The following is a 20,738-nucleotide window of genomic DNA, read 5'->3' as shown; positions in this document are numbered from 1 at the left end:
AGAACTTATGTACAACACGAAAAGAAACTGGAATCTTAAGAACGTATCAATCATACAAGTCATTATAGGAGCCACCGGGATAATGAAAAAGAATTTCAAAAACTATTTAGCGAATATACCCGGTGAACCAAGTGAATGAGAAATATAATCGATTGATTATATTTCTCATTCACTTGGTTGACCGGGTATATTCGTTAAATAGTTTTTGAAATTAAAGGGGCGGTTAGAATCTTAAAAAAGATCTTTCGGAGTAACTAAACTAATGGGAGAATGTTTGGCATCCGGTAGAATGCCCCATCTCCAGCAAAAACAAAGTGATAAGAAAATTAAAGCAAATGAGAGAAACACACGCAAACACATAATAAAAAAAAGTGTGCAAAATATAAAAAACAAAAGCAAAAGTTAAAAATCACAAATCGTTTTTATTGTGAATCATTAGATTTGACTTTTTGGTTTGTTTGTATTTTCTGTATTTGTATTACAAATCTTTGTCATACACATATTCACCCAATCCGGCGCCAACCCGATGAAGTTTCGTGATGTGGTCCGACAATTTCTTAATGTCTTCAACTTGTTCGGCTAGGAACGTGGTGCAAATGTAATCACTCATCTGTAATAAATAAAATAAAGAAAATTGTTTCACATGGGTTTATAATCGACTTATTAGTTGATTGGATAGAAAAGAAACAAGCGATAGTGTACCTATTTACTATGCCTCCCCACGGGACAGAGTTAGACACCAGGGTCGTTTTTTAACGTGGAGAAAAGGTACAAAAATAAAAATTGTCTCAGTCGTGAAGGATTTCTCCTCCACCGAAAGAGAACAAGAAATAGAAGTGCAGCATCTGAAGAACAGATAGTATTTATTTGCTCCCCCACCGAGCAAATTAGGCACAAGGCCAATTTTTAATGTGAGGAGTGAAGGGAGGGGGAAGGGGAAAAGGGGACCAGCTCCCGAGAGGTGGGAAATGGGAGCTGGTTAAAGGTCAGGCATGTGGGGTTGCCCCCACATCTGGTCTTTGCTAGTCATAGCTTGCAGCATCTGCCGGAACAGATGGTATTTATTTGCTCCCCCACTGAGCAAATTAGGCACAAGGCCGTTTTTAATGTGAGGTAAAAACCAGCTCCCCTAAAAGGGGTCACTCTGGTTACCAAAAATAATTGTCCCAGTATAGAGGGTTTCCCCTCCATTGACTGGTACAAATTATCTTAAGTGCAGCATCTGCCGGAACAGATGGTATTTATTTGCTCCCCTACCGAGCAAATTAGGCACAAGGCCGATTTTTAATGTGAGGACTGAAGGGGAAATGGGGACCAACTCCCCAGGGAGTAAGGGAGCTGGATAGTGACAATTGGTATGAAGGGTTGCCCCTACATTGACCAAGGTCTTATATGTGGGGTCGCCCCCACATATGGTCTTTGCTTGCAGTATCTGCCGGAACAGATGGTGTTTATTTGCTCCCCCACTGAGCAAATTAGGCACAAGGCCGTTTTTAATGTGAGGTAAAAACCAGCTCCCCTAAAAGGGGTCACTCTGGTTACCAAAAATAATAATTGTCCCAGTATAGAGGGTTTCCCCTCCATTGACTGGTACAAATTATCTTAAGTGCAGCATCTGCCGGAACAGATGGTGTTTATTTGCTCCCCCACTGAGCAAATTAGGCACAAGGCCGTTTTTAATGTGAGGTAAAAACCAGTTCCCCTAAAAGGGGTCACTCTGGTTACCAAAAATAATAATTGTCCCAGTATAGAGGGTTTCCCCTCCATTGACTGGTACAAATTATCTTAAGTGCAGTATCTGCCGGAACAGATACTACACTTTGATCCCGGCCCGAAGGCCAAGTATTTATATATTATATATTATAAGCGATAGTGTAACATCTAGGACAAGATGGTATTCTTTTCGTTATTTTGACTCTCGAGTATATATCAGTGAATATCGTATATGCTTTTATATAGAGTGATGTGGTTCTCAATTGATTAACTGTGTCTAACTGTGTTGGATATATACTCGAGAGTCAAAATAATGATAAGAATATGCTTTTGTCATAACTCTAGTAATAATGATGTGGAGAACCACAGCAATAAGCGCCAACTCATTGTATTTTCCCATTAGTACTTGTTGCTCATGTGGATTAATTTCCTCGCTCGTGTGCCCTCTGTAGAGAAGAAGCGCTGGCATTCGAACCCGAAACCCGTCCGATACGGAAAATAAAAAGATAAACGCAAATTTAGCCGCTATTGTGGTTCGAAGAAGCAGTATAAAAAGACATTGTTGTTTTTTGTTTGTTTTGTTTTGTTTTGTTTTGTGTGTGTGTGTGTATGTGTGTGTGTGTGTGTGTGTGTGTGTGTGTGTGTGTGTGTGTGCGCGCGCGCGCGCGTGTGTGTGTGTGTGTGTGTGTGTGTGTGTGTGTGTGTGTGTGTGTGTGTGTGTGTGTGTGTGTGTGTGTGAAAATGTAATAGAAATTAAAACATGTGGTATTATAGCAGTATCAGAATTTTGGGGGAATTTTTGACACCCCTAACAGAAAACTGCGAATAAAATATAGAAAACTCGTAATTTCTCTTTCTAAAGTTGGTTATTTATTTTCTTTATAGAATATGCTTCCAAAATAAACTATTTAAGTTGTTTAAAAAATAATAGAAATATTATTTTTCATTGTTTAAAAAACATTGTTTACAAAGTGCGTGCGTGCGCTCTGGGAGCCATTTTGTTACGTAGTGAAATCAATTGATTTTTATGAGATTAATATTTTTCAATTTTTAAACTTTAAAAATCTATCAAAATTTTCCTATTCGTTCAATTGTTACGTTTTTTTTTTTCAGGGTGAATGCAAAATTTTATGCTCTTTCCGATAAACTGAATATAATATTTTAGACAAACGTTGTTTTATAAATTCACCTCCCATTTTGAAATGCCTATGAGAATTTTAATAATTAATTTTGGTCGACACGTTTTATATATCACAAATTGAAGATAAAACATCAATAAATAAAATACTCAAATTTAAAACAACAAAAAAATATCACTTATCTGTAAATTTACCGGTAAAGTCCAAAATGTAAATCCTTCTTTTTTCGATAACCACGTGTTTTTTTTTGTTTTTTTGTTTTTTACGTGGAAGCTTAATTTTTGTTTAGAATTTTCCAGTCATTATTTTTCGGTCAGTGTATATTTTTATATTTAATTCCTGGTTTCCTTTTTTTCGATATAAAAAAAAAAGACGAAACCCTATAATGCAGATTTATAGTATAATAAATAAAAAATTCAGGTATTTCTTTAAGATATTAAAAAAAAAAATACATTGCATATCTTCGTCATTTCGTAATCCGTGTAAATCCAAAAATGAAAAATCCCAGTTTTCATGTACGATAGCGTAAAGGCGCCCACATTAAAAAAAAAGGACGATGTTATCTCCCTTTATTAATATAGGGTCAATATGAAGCCACCCTCGAAAATTCCTTTAAAATTACGGCCAAATCTGTTCATTGCAATGTGGCCATAAAGTGGGTGCCCATTTGACGTCACATCATTATAGAAAAGTGACCCCCCCACTTTGTGACCATTTGTAAAATTTTTTATCTTGGAAACTACTAGTTTCGTTTGCCGTAGATATAAATGGTTATTTCCGTTTTCAGCGCCTCCGAAAACCTTTAAAAGTGGAAAATTTTAAGGAATATAATCCAATATCGAGATTATTAAGGTTTCTGAATTAGTGTTTTTTTACACTTATAGGCTTCCGTACATAAGTAAGTGTAATCTTAACATCCGGTGTCTTTACAACTTTCTTGAAAGACACGCGTTCTCGCGATATGTGTTGGAAAAATCCTTCCATTTAAAAAAAATACATGGATTATAATACATAAATATGAATAAATTCTCATACAGGAAGATTAAAAGAAAGCATATCTTACTCATTAACCAGGTAAGTTCTTTATTCTGCCGTTAAATATTTATCGTAAGATTCAAGTAATGTTATTTGTTCGACATTCCGTGAAATGTTAAGTGAAGAAATCAAAGGAAAAATAAATAAAATTGTTTATTTCTCTATTAAAGCTTTTATGATATTAAAATTTGGTCTTTGCTCGTTTTATTGAAATAAAATTTACGGGTTTAAATTACGTTTTCATATTTTTATAATCTGATAGAAAGATAGGTGTATATTCAAAATGGCGACTCGGCTGAAAATTCCCCCAAAATTCTGATACTGCTAGTGGTATTATGCTAAGATCAATTTAAAATAAAAATTTCTTAAAATTATCAAATCCGAAACGAATACGGGTTGTTGTTATGAAGAAATGACAAACAACTATAACAACTATTACTTAAAAAAAAAGAAATCCTCACCAATATGATTACTGCTACAACTACTATTTTAACATAGTGCGAATGTGCGGATTTAAATGCATACGAAATGACGCCACTTGTGGGGAAAAAGGACTATAAAAACAGAAAGAGAACAATCACGAGAGAGATGACATAACTTTCGAGATCTCGTAAGAGACGTGGAGGACTTCTAGATCATTTCGGTGACGTCACGGCTGTACTAATGATGAAATAAAGGTTGTTGCTACAAAGAACAAGCGAGTTGGAGTTATTTCCTATTCTTTGTTTTTGGTCTTCTTTGTGACTGAAACTGCACACAACCTGCATTGAGTCGAACAATGTTACACTACTACGGAGAAACAAGACAAAAGAAGACTCTACAAACACAGCTACTATCACGAAACCACATATTGGGCAGGACACATATGCGTCCACTTGTTTACGTGGAAAAGATTCACATGCATTTTGAAACGTCAATCTGACTCACTTTTCAGTTACAGTAGTTTAGAAGAACGAAAACTCCGAAATAGCACTGTGGCTGTATTTCTGGCAGTGACACATTATTCCCCCCTGAACAGTCATTATTTACTTAGTGAAGAGAATACATTGTGCTTATCACAATACACAGTCGACTTAAAACCAACTTCTTATGGTTGTATAAGGAGTGGCAATAAGCCTCCCCAAGGTCTCAGTTCTCTTCGCCGAGCAGAGGTCTAGTCAGATTTCGGTCTTTCCTTCCTCCTTGACTCTACTCTACTATTCGGTCTCACTCTTGGGGGGGGTAATGAGAGGATGGGGGTAGAGAACCTATGGATATGCAGCTTCAACGTTCTTGGTTCCATGTAGCACTTCATGTTTTGCCTCTGCAGTAGTTTGTCTGGCCCGCGCTTGTGACTCATGTGTGTTAGTCTCCACATTCAAGGGTTTTCCTTAATATTTCAGTTGTTTTCATTATTGATATTCGTTGTATTTTTCCAGTCATTCATTATTATTATTATTATTATTATTATTATTATTATTATTATTATTATTATTATTATCTTGTTTTTGTTGACGAATTACTTTTCTCCGTTTTGAGACAAGTATTCTGTTAGCATTTTATGCATTGTTTTGATGGTTCCGTTTAGACAAGGATTAAAATGAAAAAATATCCAAAGAGGCATAACAAGTAAATAATAGGAATAAGAAAAGAGGAGATAAAGAAAATATAGAGGAGAAATAGAGATAAAGAGAGAGAGGGAGAAAGAGAGATAAAGAGAGAGAAAGGGAGAGAGAAAGAGAGATAAAGAGAGAGAGAAAGAGAGTAGGAAAAGTAAAGCCCACTTAATACACGATCTAATCTCTTGGAAATAATGGTAAATAAATACTCACCGAAGAATCGCCATGTTTCGATGCTGTTTTCTCGAGCTTCAACAAGGATGCGTTAACCTTCTTCTCCAACTGAAGTGATGTTTCCATGGCATCAAGGCCGGTTCCCCACTCATCATTATTAGGTTTCTGGAAAATACAAAATGTTTCGATTACTAAAATCAACTTGTTTATGGCCACTCATTGATCAGTGTTGGGACATTCCCCATTCATTGCGATTTCCATCTTTATCTAGCTTTCATTTGTGAAGCTTGGGGATTAATTGAATATGAATCCACCCGGGTTCCTCCCCAAAAGAAAATGATTCGCTGTTGTAAAACAAAAATACGGACCGATATAGCAATCTGGGAGATACACCGAAAGATACGCCAAAAGCCTAAAGCTTAGGCATATTACCAGCTACGAGTACGAACAACACTTCATAAGGCGACTTAATTGATTGTATTACTCGATTAAAGTAGTCAAAACCGCTCAATTATTTTAAACAGATATATATTTTTTCGGAACATATAATTTGGTAAAATTAATAATAATTATAAAATGTTGTCATATCACTTGGTGAAATAAATAATAATTATAAAATGTTGCCATATCACTTGGTAAAATTAATAATAACTATAAAATGTTGTCATATCACTTCGTAAAATTAATAATAATTATAAAATATTGTGATATAACTTGGTAAAATTAATAATAATTATAAAATGCTGTCATATCACTTGGTAAAATTAATAATAACTATAAAATGTAGTCATGTCACTTGGCAAAATTAATAATAATTATAAAATGTTGTCATATCACTTGGTAAAATTAATAATAACTATAAAATGTTGTCATATCACTTCGTAAAATTAATAATTATTATAAAATCTTGTCATATCACTTGGTAAAATTAATAATAATTATAAAATGTGTTCATATCACTTGGTAAAATGTATACTAATTATAAAATGTTATCATATCACTTGGTAAAATTAATAATTATTATAAAATGTTGTCATATCACTTGGTAAAATTAATAATAATTATAAATTTTTGTCATATCACTTGGTAAAATTAATAATAATTATAAAATGCTGTCTACATTATTGTCTTAAATTGTCTACTGCTTCCATTTTTTCTTATATTAATAAAGTAAAGTTGATTTTCCTGTATAACTACAGTCACAATAGGAAAATAACCGAACACTTCCTGTGTGAATCTTTAACACTCACTACTTACAGTTCATCCCAAAACATATTTTGCAAAAATATTCTTACATTTCGTCCCCGTCTACAAATTATTAGATTTTTTCAAACTAAACTGTTTTGTTTTTGGTGTTTTTCTTTTCTTGAATACATAATTCCACAAAGAAGGTAGCAAGCAATTTAATTCTCTTACAATTAAGTCCTTCCACTTTACTCATGTGCACCGCATTATTTCCTTCACATATAATTAATATCTAGTCACCATTTGTTAATTATATTTTTGTTCAATCTGTTTTTTATATTTATAGTCGAGCTTTACAGTAATATTGCGTGTAAAGCGTAAAATGAAAGTATAAATCGATTTAACACAGCTGTGCGTGTTTATTTGTGCAGTATTGTATATTTGAGTGTTTGTACTTTTATGCACGGGTGTTTACTTTGTATTGCATATTCGCATATTGGTAGACATATAAAACACTCGAGATAGATATAGTGATAGACATATTGATAGACATAGAGAGATTAATATATATGACTCTAAAATAATAAACATGGAATTAGTGATGCTGCGGAAGTTCTTGGATAAAACTTGATGAAGATTGATAGTTTATATTAGTTCGATTGTTCTGACTATTATTCACATCTTCGTTGTTATTTCTCAGCGTTTCGACTAATGTAACCTCTGATCTTCTTCCAGTGTAACTTTTGAAATTCTTTATTTTGAATTCAGGACGCTTATGCGAAATTTCGAAATAATTTTCACAGCGTTGCGACACAGGTTTATGTGCACCGGTGACGCAAAAAATGAAATTGTAAGTAATAATCAGTTCTAAGTGTCAGTCATATCAACGTTGATGGACCAATCATCAATACCAAAAATACCAAGAAGATAGTTAATAATTATTTAAGACGTCCACTTGATCATGTATGACAGAAAAAAAGCAGTATCACCTTATGTATTAAATAAAGGGGTCTACTTGAAATTCCGTACGTATTCCCAAGTTAAACATTTAGATTCCTGAGCTCAATAAGATGTGTCTCAAGAAGATTGGAGGTTAAATCGTCTGAAACCTTGTGATAAATAACATCAAATATGAAAGAAAAAAACAGTACTCCGAGTCATTCAAATAATACAACTGGAAATGTGGACAGATATAGAATATTAAAGTCAACAGCTTTATTTAACATATAAAATTATTGTGTTGAATTTTGAACGTCACACCTACATAGTATTTTGTATGACATACTGATATTTGATTCGGACTAGCTATTTTTATTTTGTTTTGTCATCTACTACATTTTTGGTAGAAATATATTTTATTCCATTTCTGTTTTTATTATTAGTATTATTCAGAGATTACTTAGGCATAGTAGAAATAATTTTCAAGTGGATACAGTTTTCATTACTTACGTAAACAGAAGTATGAGCTTAAGCCAGCCATAAAATTCATGTTTCACTATTCGATTTCCCTTTGGACTTCGGTTATCTGTTAACCAATTACATAAGTGGTAAATAAACTTGACGCTGTTTTTATTGCAATTCTATGCATCATACTTTTCTTTCTAATGTACACTTACACCGTTGTTTCAATTGGATGCGACGAGGAGTACATTAATTATTAATAGAATCGTGTATTTTAAAGCTACAAGATTTAAAGAGGGGATTATTTAAAAGAATATTTTTTATAAAATACTGTGTGCTGTACTTAATTTTAATCACCTAAAACTATCATTTCTTAATTGTTTTGTTTCAGTGTGAATTATTTCTTATTTATTCGTTGGGGGTTTTACAGTAATGCCGCGGAGTAAGCGTAAAATGAAAGCTTAAATACTTCTCGGTAACACCGGGTCGGGCCAGCTAGTATGTATAAAAGTAAAGAGAAAATACTGGAGTAAACAGGTCAACCGATATTGAACTACTATGATGGACAGATTGATATATGAAAATACTGAGATAAGTTTGTGTGTGTGTGTGTGTGTGTGTGTGTGTGTGTGTGTGTGTGTGTGTGTGTGTGTGTGTGTGCGTGTGTGTTACAATGTTTTCAAATCGTGTAAGACGGTATATCAAATAATAAGCAAGCAGAAGATTTGATCGTGGCATTTATTTTCGATTCAATTTCGTCTGCTCGTCTGACTTGAGAATGTGTCAAGAAACACGCTAATTAAATTTACATATGTCTGAAACTAAATTCGACTGGGAATAAATAAAATTGATGTGTTTGCTGTTTTTATTATTATTATTATTATTATTATTATTATTATTATTATTATTATTATTATTATTATTATTATTATTTCTTTTTTCAGAAAATTTTTTTTTTAATCAAAGAGTAAAAGAAAGATCGAAGCCATTCAAAAAAAAATGGTGGACACCAACTTCATAAAATGAATTCATCCAGCCTAGAAATAGTTTATTATTATTATTATTATTATTATTATTATTATTATTATTATTATTATTATTATTATTATTATTATTATTATTATTTGTGTATATCTAGAATTTGCTGATTCTTTCATATTTTTTTGTTTGGTTTTTGGCCGTTTTATGGACACAAAAAAAATGGCGAAGATGAAAATTTAAGTAATATTAAAAATTATTATAAAAAAATCCATCTATCTATCTATATATATATATATATATATATATATATATATATATATATATATATATATACATATATATATACATATATATATATATATATATATATATATATATAGATATATATATATATATATATATATAAACACTAAAGAAATTCTAAGAAGAAAGCGACAGAATTGTAAAAACATGAATTAATACAATAGAAAGAGAAATATAAATATTCTGCCGTACAGACACACCATATTTAATATTACGGTTTGGAGAATTGAACATCACTGCTCGCTCCGCAAACTTTTCTACATACACAAATAATATCTTATACATCAAAATATCAACTAGAATATGCGGCGATCGTTGCTTTTAATGACTCTACGTGAGAGTGACAGTCGCTTAAAAAGTGCGCTTGACTCTCTGCAAAAGGTTTCGTTATTTAAAAAAGGTTCACCCATTGGGAATTGGTTGAAAACTTTTATCATTTAAGAAATAGTAATTTTCGAACACAAATTTGCAGTAATTATATATATACTAGCAAATTGTGAGACAAGAATGACAACAGAACAGATATTACACTACCTTTCCTTTAATTGAATATATTTTTCTAGTATATATGACTAACGAACATATACTGCATACCCCCAAAGGAGAAGTTAATGCCTGGGAGGATGTTATCACAACTGCAGAAAAGATAGCATATTATGTAAAAAAAAAAAAAAAAAAAAAAAACCCTATCATGACAGCAGACAACAGACAACCCGACTCTAAATAATAGCTGCTTTTCGGTTTAAGACATGTCATAGTATATATACGAAATAGTCATTATATATATATATATATATATATATATATATATATATATATATATATATCAGAGGCGGAGATGGGACTAGTGCCACTCGTGCCCGGCACGACCAATAACTCGGTCAATGTTATTCAAAATCGATTAAAAAATAGATCGTTTGGCCAGAGAAATGTAGCCGAGAAACGAGAAATTATCAAAGCTGGGCGCCCAACTCCTTCATTGGCGAATAAGATTAGAACTCATTCGTTCCAATCCAAATGGTTTAATGACATTGACTGGTTATGTGTGAGTAAATCTGAGGAAAAACTCTATTGTTGGCCTTGCTTGCTTTTCACGTATAAATCAGGACAAACATGGACTGATACTGACAAGGTACGTTAATCAATCTGTGCTATACAATAGAGAATCACGCAATAGCAACTATGATGACTTACTTTGGGTCTACGGACCATGGTTTGGGAACTGAAGTTGACAGAGAGCAGGGGGGGGGCACGAGTAACTATAATAGGCTAGAGTCGCCACTGATATATATATATATATATATATATATATATATATATATATATATTTAATTTACTCACATAAAATTAATATACGAAAGTATAGATTTATGCGTAAACTTTAAGTATTTACTTCAAAAGTGCTGAATACGTAGGTAGAGCTAGTTAGTAATTTATAAAATATATATGGCGATTAAACTACACTGAATATTCCGCGTTTCATCCACTCTAGGACTCTTCAGGATTATATATATATATATATATATATATATATATATATATATATATATATATATATATATATATATATATATATGTATGTATGTGTGTGTGTGTGTGTGTGTGTGTGTGTGTGTGTGTGTGTGTGTGTGTGTGTGTGTGTGCAATATTTCTCTCTTAAGCATATTTCATTAAATAAAATAGATGGGTTTTTTGTCTATTAATTCTGTGTTTAATCCTTCCCAACTTCCGAATAACGGTTTTCACTTCTGGCAGAGATTGGTTGATGTAATCGCCACATTTGTTGTAAGTTCGAGTATTTTCCAATCCTTCTTGATTCATCGTCAGGAATAAATTAATCTAACTGGTTTTGAACAATATATATATTTAAATAACGTGTGCATTTATTTTACTGGTTAATTAAAAAACAAACTATCAATAAAATAAACTTTACGAATAGTAGTAAAATCATTAATTATTTGTGAAGTTATTAAAATAATTAACCAAGAAAATAAATACACACGTTAATTTTTTAACACACACACATATATATATATATATATATATATATATATATATATATATATATATATAAAAATTGTTCAAAACCAGTTAGAGTATTCTCTTTCCGACGATGAATTCAGGAGAATTGAAAAATATATATATATATATGATGTGTGTGTGTGTGTGTGTGTGTGTGTGAAGATGAGTTTAAATTTATTACAAGGATCCTCTTTAAAAATGGACATGCTTTCGACATTATAGAATCCACAATGAAAAATAAAGTCACTAATTTTATAATGTTACAGAAACTACAGTAGATGAATTGTCGTATTACCTCCGCCTACCTTGGCTAGGTAATATAGGTGACAGGTGTGCAAACAAATAATACTGGCTGTTCGACAGTGTTATTTTGCATCGAATACTCGCGTTGTTTTTTCTACTAGAGGTATGGTATTATCAACCCGGAACGACGTCCTTCCCTCATCATAATGACTATATTGTATATTTATTTGCATGTATTTTTGGTTCACAATACGTTAGGCAGACGTCGCAGAGATTGGATTCCCGTATAAAACAACATATTCTCTTAAGCCGTGATAGGCAACCAATCTAGTGATGGCGTCACGATAAAAAGAAAATAACCTTGAAAGCCTTGGCGAAGCATCAAGTATTTCCAGCCATTAAAAAAAAAACGTGAAAAATAGTCATCGTCTCACCAATGTACCGGCCGGGTTATTACTCCGTGAATATACTCCTAGAAACATCCCATTAGTATTTCCGTTTTAGTGAAATTACAGACATCATCAACTTACCAACTTTAGTATGATACTAACAAAGTTTATTTCAAATATGATTTATTCTATCACGTGATTTAGTACAATCAATCAGAACTTCTGGCATTTCATTCCACGATTTCACGTAATGGGATGAATTTAATATATTTGAAGTAGAAGATAATGTCTTGCATACTTACTTCGACGGGTTTCAGGATAATTCTGCCTCCTCTTTTGTTCATATATTTCATGAATTCTTCAGCATGTCCTCTCTCCTCGTCTGAGCGCTCTTTGAAGAACTTTGCTAGTCCAGGTAAGGCCACATCATCGCGGTCGAAATGATAGGACTGTAGAAAGAAAGAAAGATAGATAGATAGATAGATAGATAGATAGATAAAGTTGTGAAAAAAATTTCTGTTTAGTCAATCTATCTATCTACTATTACATAAAAGGAACTGTGTGTAAGAGTGAGAGAGGGAGGGTTCCCTATGGACTCCGAAACGGCTGGTCCGATTTTTATGAAATTTCACGCAAATGTACTTTATGCATCTGGAAGTGTTCTTTGATAGGTATCGAAATACCTTTGATAAGCATCAATAATCGATAGAATTCGATGAAAGAAGGAACAAGCGATTTTGACCAAAGTTAACGCCTTATACAGCCTAACATCAAAGGCCCAGCATATAACATCAGCGGTAGGTTTTTTGATAATGACAGAGGCGCGTTCTAAATTAATGTTTCTGTATAGTGCATAACTGAAACATTATACTTGACTTTTGCATTTAAAACTGTAATTCAAACCATTCGATATAAAATAATTTTATAAAATCAACAGTAAGTTTTTTCTACAGTGCAACGTTGTATTGTGAGCTGTCACTGCGGGAAGGCATGTGAAGCTTTCTCCCGATGCACCGCGCAATCAATCGTTTGATTAAAAAAAATGGTCCATTTCGCCGATTTCGATTATAATGAAAATACGAGATTGTGAAATATTCATTGATCATCATTCAATCCCGGGCAAAATCGAGTCTCCCTGATTAATATATACATAAAAAAAACACTCTGTAATTTCGGTCTGATGACGGTATGATCTTGAAACTGAACATGACCACAAACTTCCGATATCTGCGTGTACTGCATATAAAACTCGTTGAAAATAGTTACCAAACTACATCCGAAAATTAAAATATAACTAAGCTGTTACAGAATCTATATATTAATACGATAGCGTGTGTGTTATTTTCTGTGTCAGGCTTACATCCGGGTCGTTTAATTGTTATGTACTTCCATTTCTTGTAATAAATAATTTTACCAAAAATTCTTTATAAGTTTTGGTTTCGGTTTCAATTTTAGCTGATGGCACCTTAGTAAACTAATTTTATAAATAATATTATCAAGAATTCTTCATAAGTTTTGGCTTCGGTTTCTATTTTAGCCGAAGGAACTAAAATTACATATATATATATATATATATATATATATATATATATATATATATATATATATGGGATTCGGTTTCAATTTAAGCTGATGAACCCAAGTCATATAGATATATTTTTTTTATTTTTGGAATGTCAACTTTATAAAATATAAAAATCTACAGAACATTAACTCTATCATAATATATACACAATCTGCAAGAATTAAAATATCATATTTAAGTGTACTTTACGACCGGACTACGCCGGGTGTCCTTGCTAGCTTAGATAAAAACTTTTGAAGTTTTAACAAAAGAGCTACAACAATATAAGAGTGTCTCCATTTACGCTGAACATCTACAGAAGACCAACATCAATATGTTACATATGAATGAGTCCCCTGAGGAATTTCCACAGGTCCCGCTGGTTTATAATTATTGCTAAAAGGATAAATGAGTTCCATCTATTCCGATTATATTCATAAATGTTCGGTGGAGAAAAGGCTTCAGTTAACATAGGAAGTAAAACGAAAACAGAACGGAAAACAAAAGTTGAAAATGAAATATCAGCTTCAGAAACCAAGCAGGGAGACGTAGCACACACAAACGGATCGATGTCATTTCGCATAGAGCTTCAGAAAAAAAAAAATAATGCATCTTTAAATGCAGCTTATCTTAACATACGAAGTTAAACGACGTTGGACCTAGTCAAAACTAAATTTTATATTTACTTCCTTCTAATTGCAGGAAGACGTGACACAAGGTCGGAAGGTGAGGAGAGTAAAACCAGCGCCAATAAAAGAGGGGCATTCCTGCCTATTAAAAATTGCCTGGGCAGCCTCGCCAACATTCCCCGGTCGGGGCGCCTCAGGCAGCAAACAATAAATTTACCTAACCTGAAAAACGGAAGGCAGCTGTCTAAAAAGGTAGAGCTCCTAGAACAGCACAGGGCCAAATCCAGCCATACCTCAGTCAACAGGGAAAAACCCATTGGAGATTGTGCAACCCTTGCTTCAAAATTTAATGTGAAGCCATCCCAAAAAGGTGGTATCCATTGTTGCTCAAGACTGAATGGAGGCCATCGATAAGGATATTGACATTATACTTCAATTGCACTGCAGTTTTGATCGTCACAAGTGGATTCTTTTCCACTAGTTCATATATATTTAAATGCACATTCAAAATGAGTCCAGAATTTAATCTTAACGGTCTTTTATTTTCAAAAATATCATAGAATAACGTCAGCGAATGACTTCACTTTTTTCGTTGTTCCGGCATGCAAATGTATTTTGGAGGAGTTGGATTTTCTCCGCATAGAAACCGCCGCAATGTGTCCAATTTTTCTTCTTTGGTAAGACAAGTAAATAAGGGCACAGATTACGCTTTTTTTTTCATGATCAATTATAAGATTTAATAAAATAAAACCAAATTCAAATCCAATATATTTGCCAAAAAATAGTAAAGTGCAACAAGCCATGTAAAATGACGTAAAAGCTATTTACATCCACGTATAATATGAATGTTTGTACAATACCGCTTTAAACCTTTTTTAATGATAGTCAGCGTCACGTCCTACTCTCGCAGGTTGTTCAATGGAACAGAAACACACCCAGAGAATGCTATCTTTCTTCTATTGTATTGAGTCGAAAGCCACAGTGTAACATCATTTTTGGATTACGGCTTGTGTGACGTGACTGTCCTAGGGAGCGATTGGGCTCCCATTGGGAAGAGGCTGAGACTCCCGAAACATTGGAGAATGCCGGACAGATATGAGTGTTTTATTCATTAATTATTGTTGGTGCCCGGGCGACAGCAAACAGACCCTGCTGAAAGAAAGATTTGAGTTATAAATTAATTGTTTTGTGAAAGCGACAACTTGATGTAACTTTGAGAGACATAACGAAATATAATGTCGTTTCCGATGCCAACGAGTGATGATGTTTGGCCTTTGAGTGCAGTTACCAGACCAGCGAGTTAACCTTTCGATCGTGAGAACCGGGCCAACAATCGCAGGTGCAACAGAGGAAGATGGGGCTTCCCCTGAGATGACGTAATTAGTTGCAATTGGTCCAGGAAGTGGGCTCGACCCACCCCGTCACCTCACTACATAAAAGAGTCCCTGCGCCGAAAACTGGAAGACCGAGCTGAAATCGGGCTGAGATTTTGAGAGAATCAAATACCATCGAAGGGTCGTCACCCCTTCTCTCTTTCCCGCATCCTTCCACCGTCATCTCGAGAGAGAGAAATAAATCTATTATTATTTTGGGGCTCAATGCAGTCTGGTAAAATACGGACAATTGTATATAAGTATGCATTGTGTATATCTATCTTGAATTAAACAGTAGAATAGATAATCGAGTCTGTCTTTCTTTTGTGTGCATGAGATTTATTTACTTTCGAGCGTGACAGATCAACGAAGCAGCGGCATATCAACCTGAAGATGAAATTGATTCAGACCAAATCGATTGATGGGTCATACTACGCTGACATACCTTGTGAAGGTGAAGGATCCCCTGCGAAAATCGAGCACGGGGCACATTTGGGTGACCTGCAACGGGGATAGCTTCACATGTGGAGCCGCTTAACCAGTATCGGACCACATTTGGGTCCATAATCGAGGATAGTCCACACTTGGTGATGGTGATGGTGGCTATGGTGGTTGTTGATGTAGTTGATGATGGTTGTTGTTATTGTTGAGCATTATTATTCGTCATCATATTATATGAATCCGAATGTTTTATCGTTGGTATTGGTTTGGATTATATAAACTTTCTAGACACGTAGAGCCTAGTATAGTACTAATATGTTCAAAATACTTTGTACCATCGCTGTAAACATATGTATGGTAGACTATAAAGATTGTTGATTTGATTAAGTAACTGACAGAATCGCAAAATGAAGTGTCATGCCAATAAACATTCAATCGATCTTAATTATACTTTTCAGCATCCGTACTTTTAAAATAAAAGATAGTAATAATACCGTAATAACGAAAGGAAAATTCTTACCAAATTCCACTAGTCCGTTTGTAAAGTTTTTATATTGCATACGGGATGCTATAAAATGTCGTCTACTTTGCATCAAATTCTACGAAGACGTTTCTTCAGTTTCTTCTTTAAGGCATGGTTACTTTGAATAAAAGCAAAACATATTGTCTTTCTTTTATACTAGCAGGACCTATGGAAATTCCACCGCAGACTCTTCCATATATAATATATTAATGTTGGTATTATGTAGATGTTCAGCGTAAATAGATACACCCTTATATTATTGTACCTCTTTTGTTAAAATTGCAAAGGTATTTATCTAAGCTATTAGGGACGCCCGGCGTATCCCGCTCGTAAAATACGCTTTTACATATAACATTTTAATTTATACAGATTTCCTATATATTATTATAGAGTCAATTGTATATTGATTCTTATATATTATAAAGTTGTGATTTAAAAATTTTTTAAAAAATCTATATGACTTAAGTTCATCAGCTTGAATCGAAACTGAAACCAAAACTTATGAAGAAAAAAATATTGTCATTTTTTTTATAAAACCGCAAATTTAAGCTGAATTGAATGTAACTGTTTAAAAAACATATACCTCATTTGATTCGTCTTGTATTCCTCTATAATTTTAGCTGTTCATATTTGAATTTTAATTGAAGAATTCTAGTGTTCAAGTCAATTTAAAACAATTAACTTCAAATTGAGAAGGCAAAAAAAAAGAAACTCGGAAGCAACAAATGAGCTTAAAACCAGCTAAAATATCCACAGGCAATAAAGCAAATCTAAACGTAATTGTTATTGATCCAGGTCATACAACATAACAATTAGTCCACATGCCTCGACTTTTTCTTAGTGATCATCGGGAGCTCATTAATATCCACCTTTCTGGTTTAGCCAATGGAGAAATCGGCCGCATGTTCAAATGTGATAAGAAATCGGTACGAATGACTCTGCAAAAGGAACCAAAACACCTGCAGTGTTCACGATGCCCCTAGATTTAGTCGTCCTAGAGTTACTTCTTACAGGAAAGACAATGCTATCAAGATCCGCAGCCTCAGAAACAGATTTAAAACAGCTCCCAAAATCCTACAACAGTGTAATCTTGTTAAAAAGTGCTCTCTTTCTACAGTTAAGAACAGAGTGAAGGAATTTAATTTTCGAGGCTGTGTTGCAAGATGCAAGCCAATTATTTCTGTAAAGAACAGAAAGCATCGTCTGGACTTCATCTGATGCAATGAAAATCATGACTGTTCATATCCGTCGAAAGTGATTTTTAGCGACAAAAGCAAGTTCAATAGGCTAGGCAGTACGTCAGTCGAAGGAAGGACGATGAATTTAATCCTAGATGTATAGTTTTAACGCTGCAAGGTGGTGGAGGTTCAGTTTTTGTGTGAGGAGTTATTAGTGCCAATGGAGCAGGACCTATAGTTTGCTTGCAAGGTCTAATTAATTCGACCAAGTACATTAATATGTTGACTAAGCATTTTCTACCCTACTTTGGCCGGAATTTGGTTGATAATCCCATCTTCATGCACAATAATGCTTCCATTCACACAGCTAGTAATGTCGAGAGATTTTTTGAAGAGTATGATATGCCGTGTTTTGATTGGCCTGCACAATCTCCAGAACTCAATTCTATCGAAAACTTATGGAATTGCACCAAGCAACAGCTACACAATGATGAAATTTCAAATCTGGAAGAACTTTGGACAAAAATTAAAGAGAACTGGAATGCCCTTTGACCGGAATAGTGTCGCAGACTAATTCAAGAAATTCACAAAATATTGCAGACTGTCAAATTGCAGAAGGACTGTGATACTAATTATTAATTAATTCATTGTGTTCCTGTTGTATTTGTGTTGCATTAATGTTCTAAAATTATATTTAGATAAAAATAATTTCTATTGTGCGGAGTTTCTTCTTGCTTTTCGATTTGAGAACTACTGTTTTGTTTATCGTGAGAATAACACTTAAGGTGAGAATAACAGTCTGAATAATCCTAATAGTGTAAAAAAATAAATTGCTACTAATCTTAATGATGGCAAAATACGCTTTAATTCTGACTTTAGGATTAAAACAGCGTGGAATTTGCCTCCATCATAATTTAAATGAACGTCTATTTTTTTATTGTTTCTTTTAACCCAGTCAAACTTTCCTCACCCCTGTTTCTTTTTAACGGCAACATACCGCAAAGAGAAGAATGCGGTTAGAGAAAGAGACTTAAAAAGTAAAAAGAGTTTGAAGATGTAGCTGAAAGAGAAGATATGGGCTGGAAAAAGGGGCTCATGGGATAGAAAGGGCTTAAAAGGGGACTTAAAGAATGGAAAAGGTCTAGAGAAAGATGTTTAAAAGTTAAAGATGTTAAAGTAGAGTTTAAAAGTTAAAGATGTTAAAGTACCAGAGAAAAGATTTTAACGGGGTAGTGAATAAAGAAAAGAGTTTAAAAAGCAGAAAGGGGTATGGAATGGAGGTTAAAAGAGTAAAGAACTGAATAAAATAGCTTTATAGGGGAGTAAGAAGCTCGAAAGGGGAACTTAAAGCCAATATAGAGAAGTAAGGAGATGAGAGAAGAGAGACAGGCAGAAAAAAAGGAGTTTACATGGGAGTAAGATATTAGAAAATGAGCTTAAGAACGAGAAAGGGACTGGAAGACGAAGTTACTTAGAGAATTTAGAGAGTGGAAAAGGCTTGGAAAAAAGGAGCTTCAAGAAGAGAAACGGATATAGAGAGGAAAAAGAAGCTGGGAAAAAGCTTATAGTGGAGCAAGATGCTAGGAAAATAAGCCTAAAGAAAATGGTTGGACACAGGAAATTAAAGAGGAGAAATTGGGAGAAGGAGAACAGGGTTGGAGCAAGGAGCTTAAATGGAAGTAAGATAGTGTAAAATTAGTTTTAAATGAGAAGGGGTTTTAAAAAAATGGAAGTAAAGAGAAAAACGGATCTGGAGAAAGGGGCTTCAGTAGTATAACTGGACTGAAGATTGAATTGGGCCACGAACGATAACTCACCATGGATAAGTAGACATAGCTGGCGTACAGTTCTAAGTTGATCTGATCGTTGATCTCAGCCTCTGATTCGGCATGAAAGTTCTGTCTTGGGCGTGAATCGGCCATGATTCTTATCTAAACTTCAAATCGGGACGACGGAAGATGGTAATTAAGTGGGTGAAATTGATTGAATTTTGTTGGTAAACGATTTGTGTGGTTTGGGTTAGAACTCGTCCGTACGTTCACTGACGTCGCAAGACAAATTCTGAAGAAACTCGGTTGTTCCCTCGCTTTTTATAGTATTTGGACCCTCCCCTAATCATATGATTTTCTCGAAGAAATCTGTTTTGATTTGGGCCTGAACACTCGATAAAAGTTCAAGCAGTCTTTATCAGAAGATATTAAGGATAAAGTTCAAATCTCAAGCAGAAGCTGATGAAATCGATTACAATTATCGATATTAAAAATGGCAACGACAATAACAACAATGATCTGTTCATGTACTTTAAGCACACGTTAAATATCTATAAGGTGTAATTTATTAATTTACTTGTAATATTCACCGGCGTTGTCCGTGTAGATATAGATTGCTCGTAAGAAATAATTTCAAATATCGTCATTGGTTTTTTTTTTTAATTATTTAGATGAGATTATTCGGATTACTATTTTTCACTTAACTGTTATTCGCACAGCATTTCGGTCGATGTAACGTCCGACCTTCTTCAGGTATATCTTGTCGAACTTTGGAATCTTTCTATTAAACTCGGTAATTTGAATTCGTCCAAATAATTCGAATTATCAATTATCATCTTAGTTCGAAATCCCGTATAGGTGTTCTGAATTCGACAGGAGTTGGAAAAATTGCACTTGCAGAAAAATCGGGATTTCTAACAGAACCGTTTATTTAATCCACAGGAGTACTATGTTCTCGTTCCGTCAGCCATATCTGGATAAAAATATTGAGTAATTCGCGATTATACTCTTAGAATCGTCCGCTCTGCGACAAAAAGTACATTTTTAAAATACAACTTGTACCTGGTCATGGCTGACG

General features: G+C 33.8%; 1 protein-coding gene across 1 annotated transcript; it reads right to left on the bottom strand.

Annotated features, from left to right (window-relative positions):
* Positions 1-402: 402 nt before the first annotated feature.
* On the bottom strand, positions 403-19,943 carry LOC145268438 (soma ferritin-like). Its single transcript, XM_080124001.1, has 4 exons — positions 19,709-19,943; positions 12,486-12,632; positions 5,699-5,824; positions 403-610 (listed from the first exon to the last, which is right to left on the bottom strand). Exons 1-4 carry the CDS (start codon positions 19,811-19,813, stop codon positions 479-481), a joined length of 510 nt encoding a protein of 169 aa, XP_079980127.1. The 5' UTR covers positions 19,814-19,943; the 3' UTR covers positions 403-478.
* Positions 19,944-20,738: the final 795 nt, after the last annotated feature.

This window comes from Euprymna scolopes, chromosome 4 (assembly GCF_053919585.1).
Source record: "Euprymna scolopes isolate OS-2025 chromosome 4, ASM5391958v1, whole genome shotgun sequence".
Taxonomy (NCBI): Eukaryota; Metazoa; Mollusca; class Cephalopoda; order Sepiida; family Sepiolidae; genus Euprymna; species Euprymna scolopes.
This window is presented reverse-complemented; position numbering and strand designations above follow the sequence as displayed.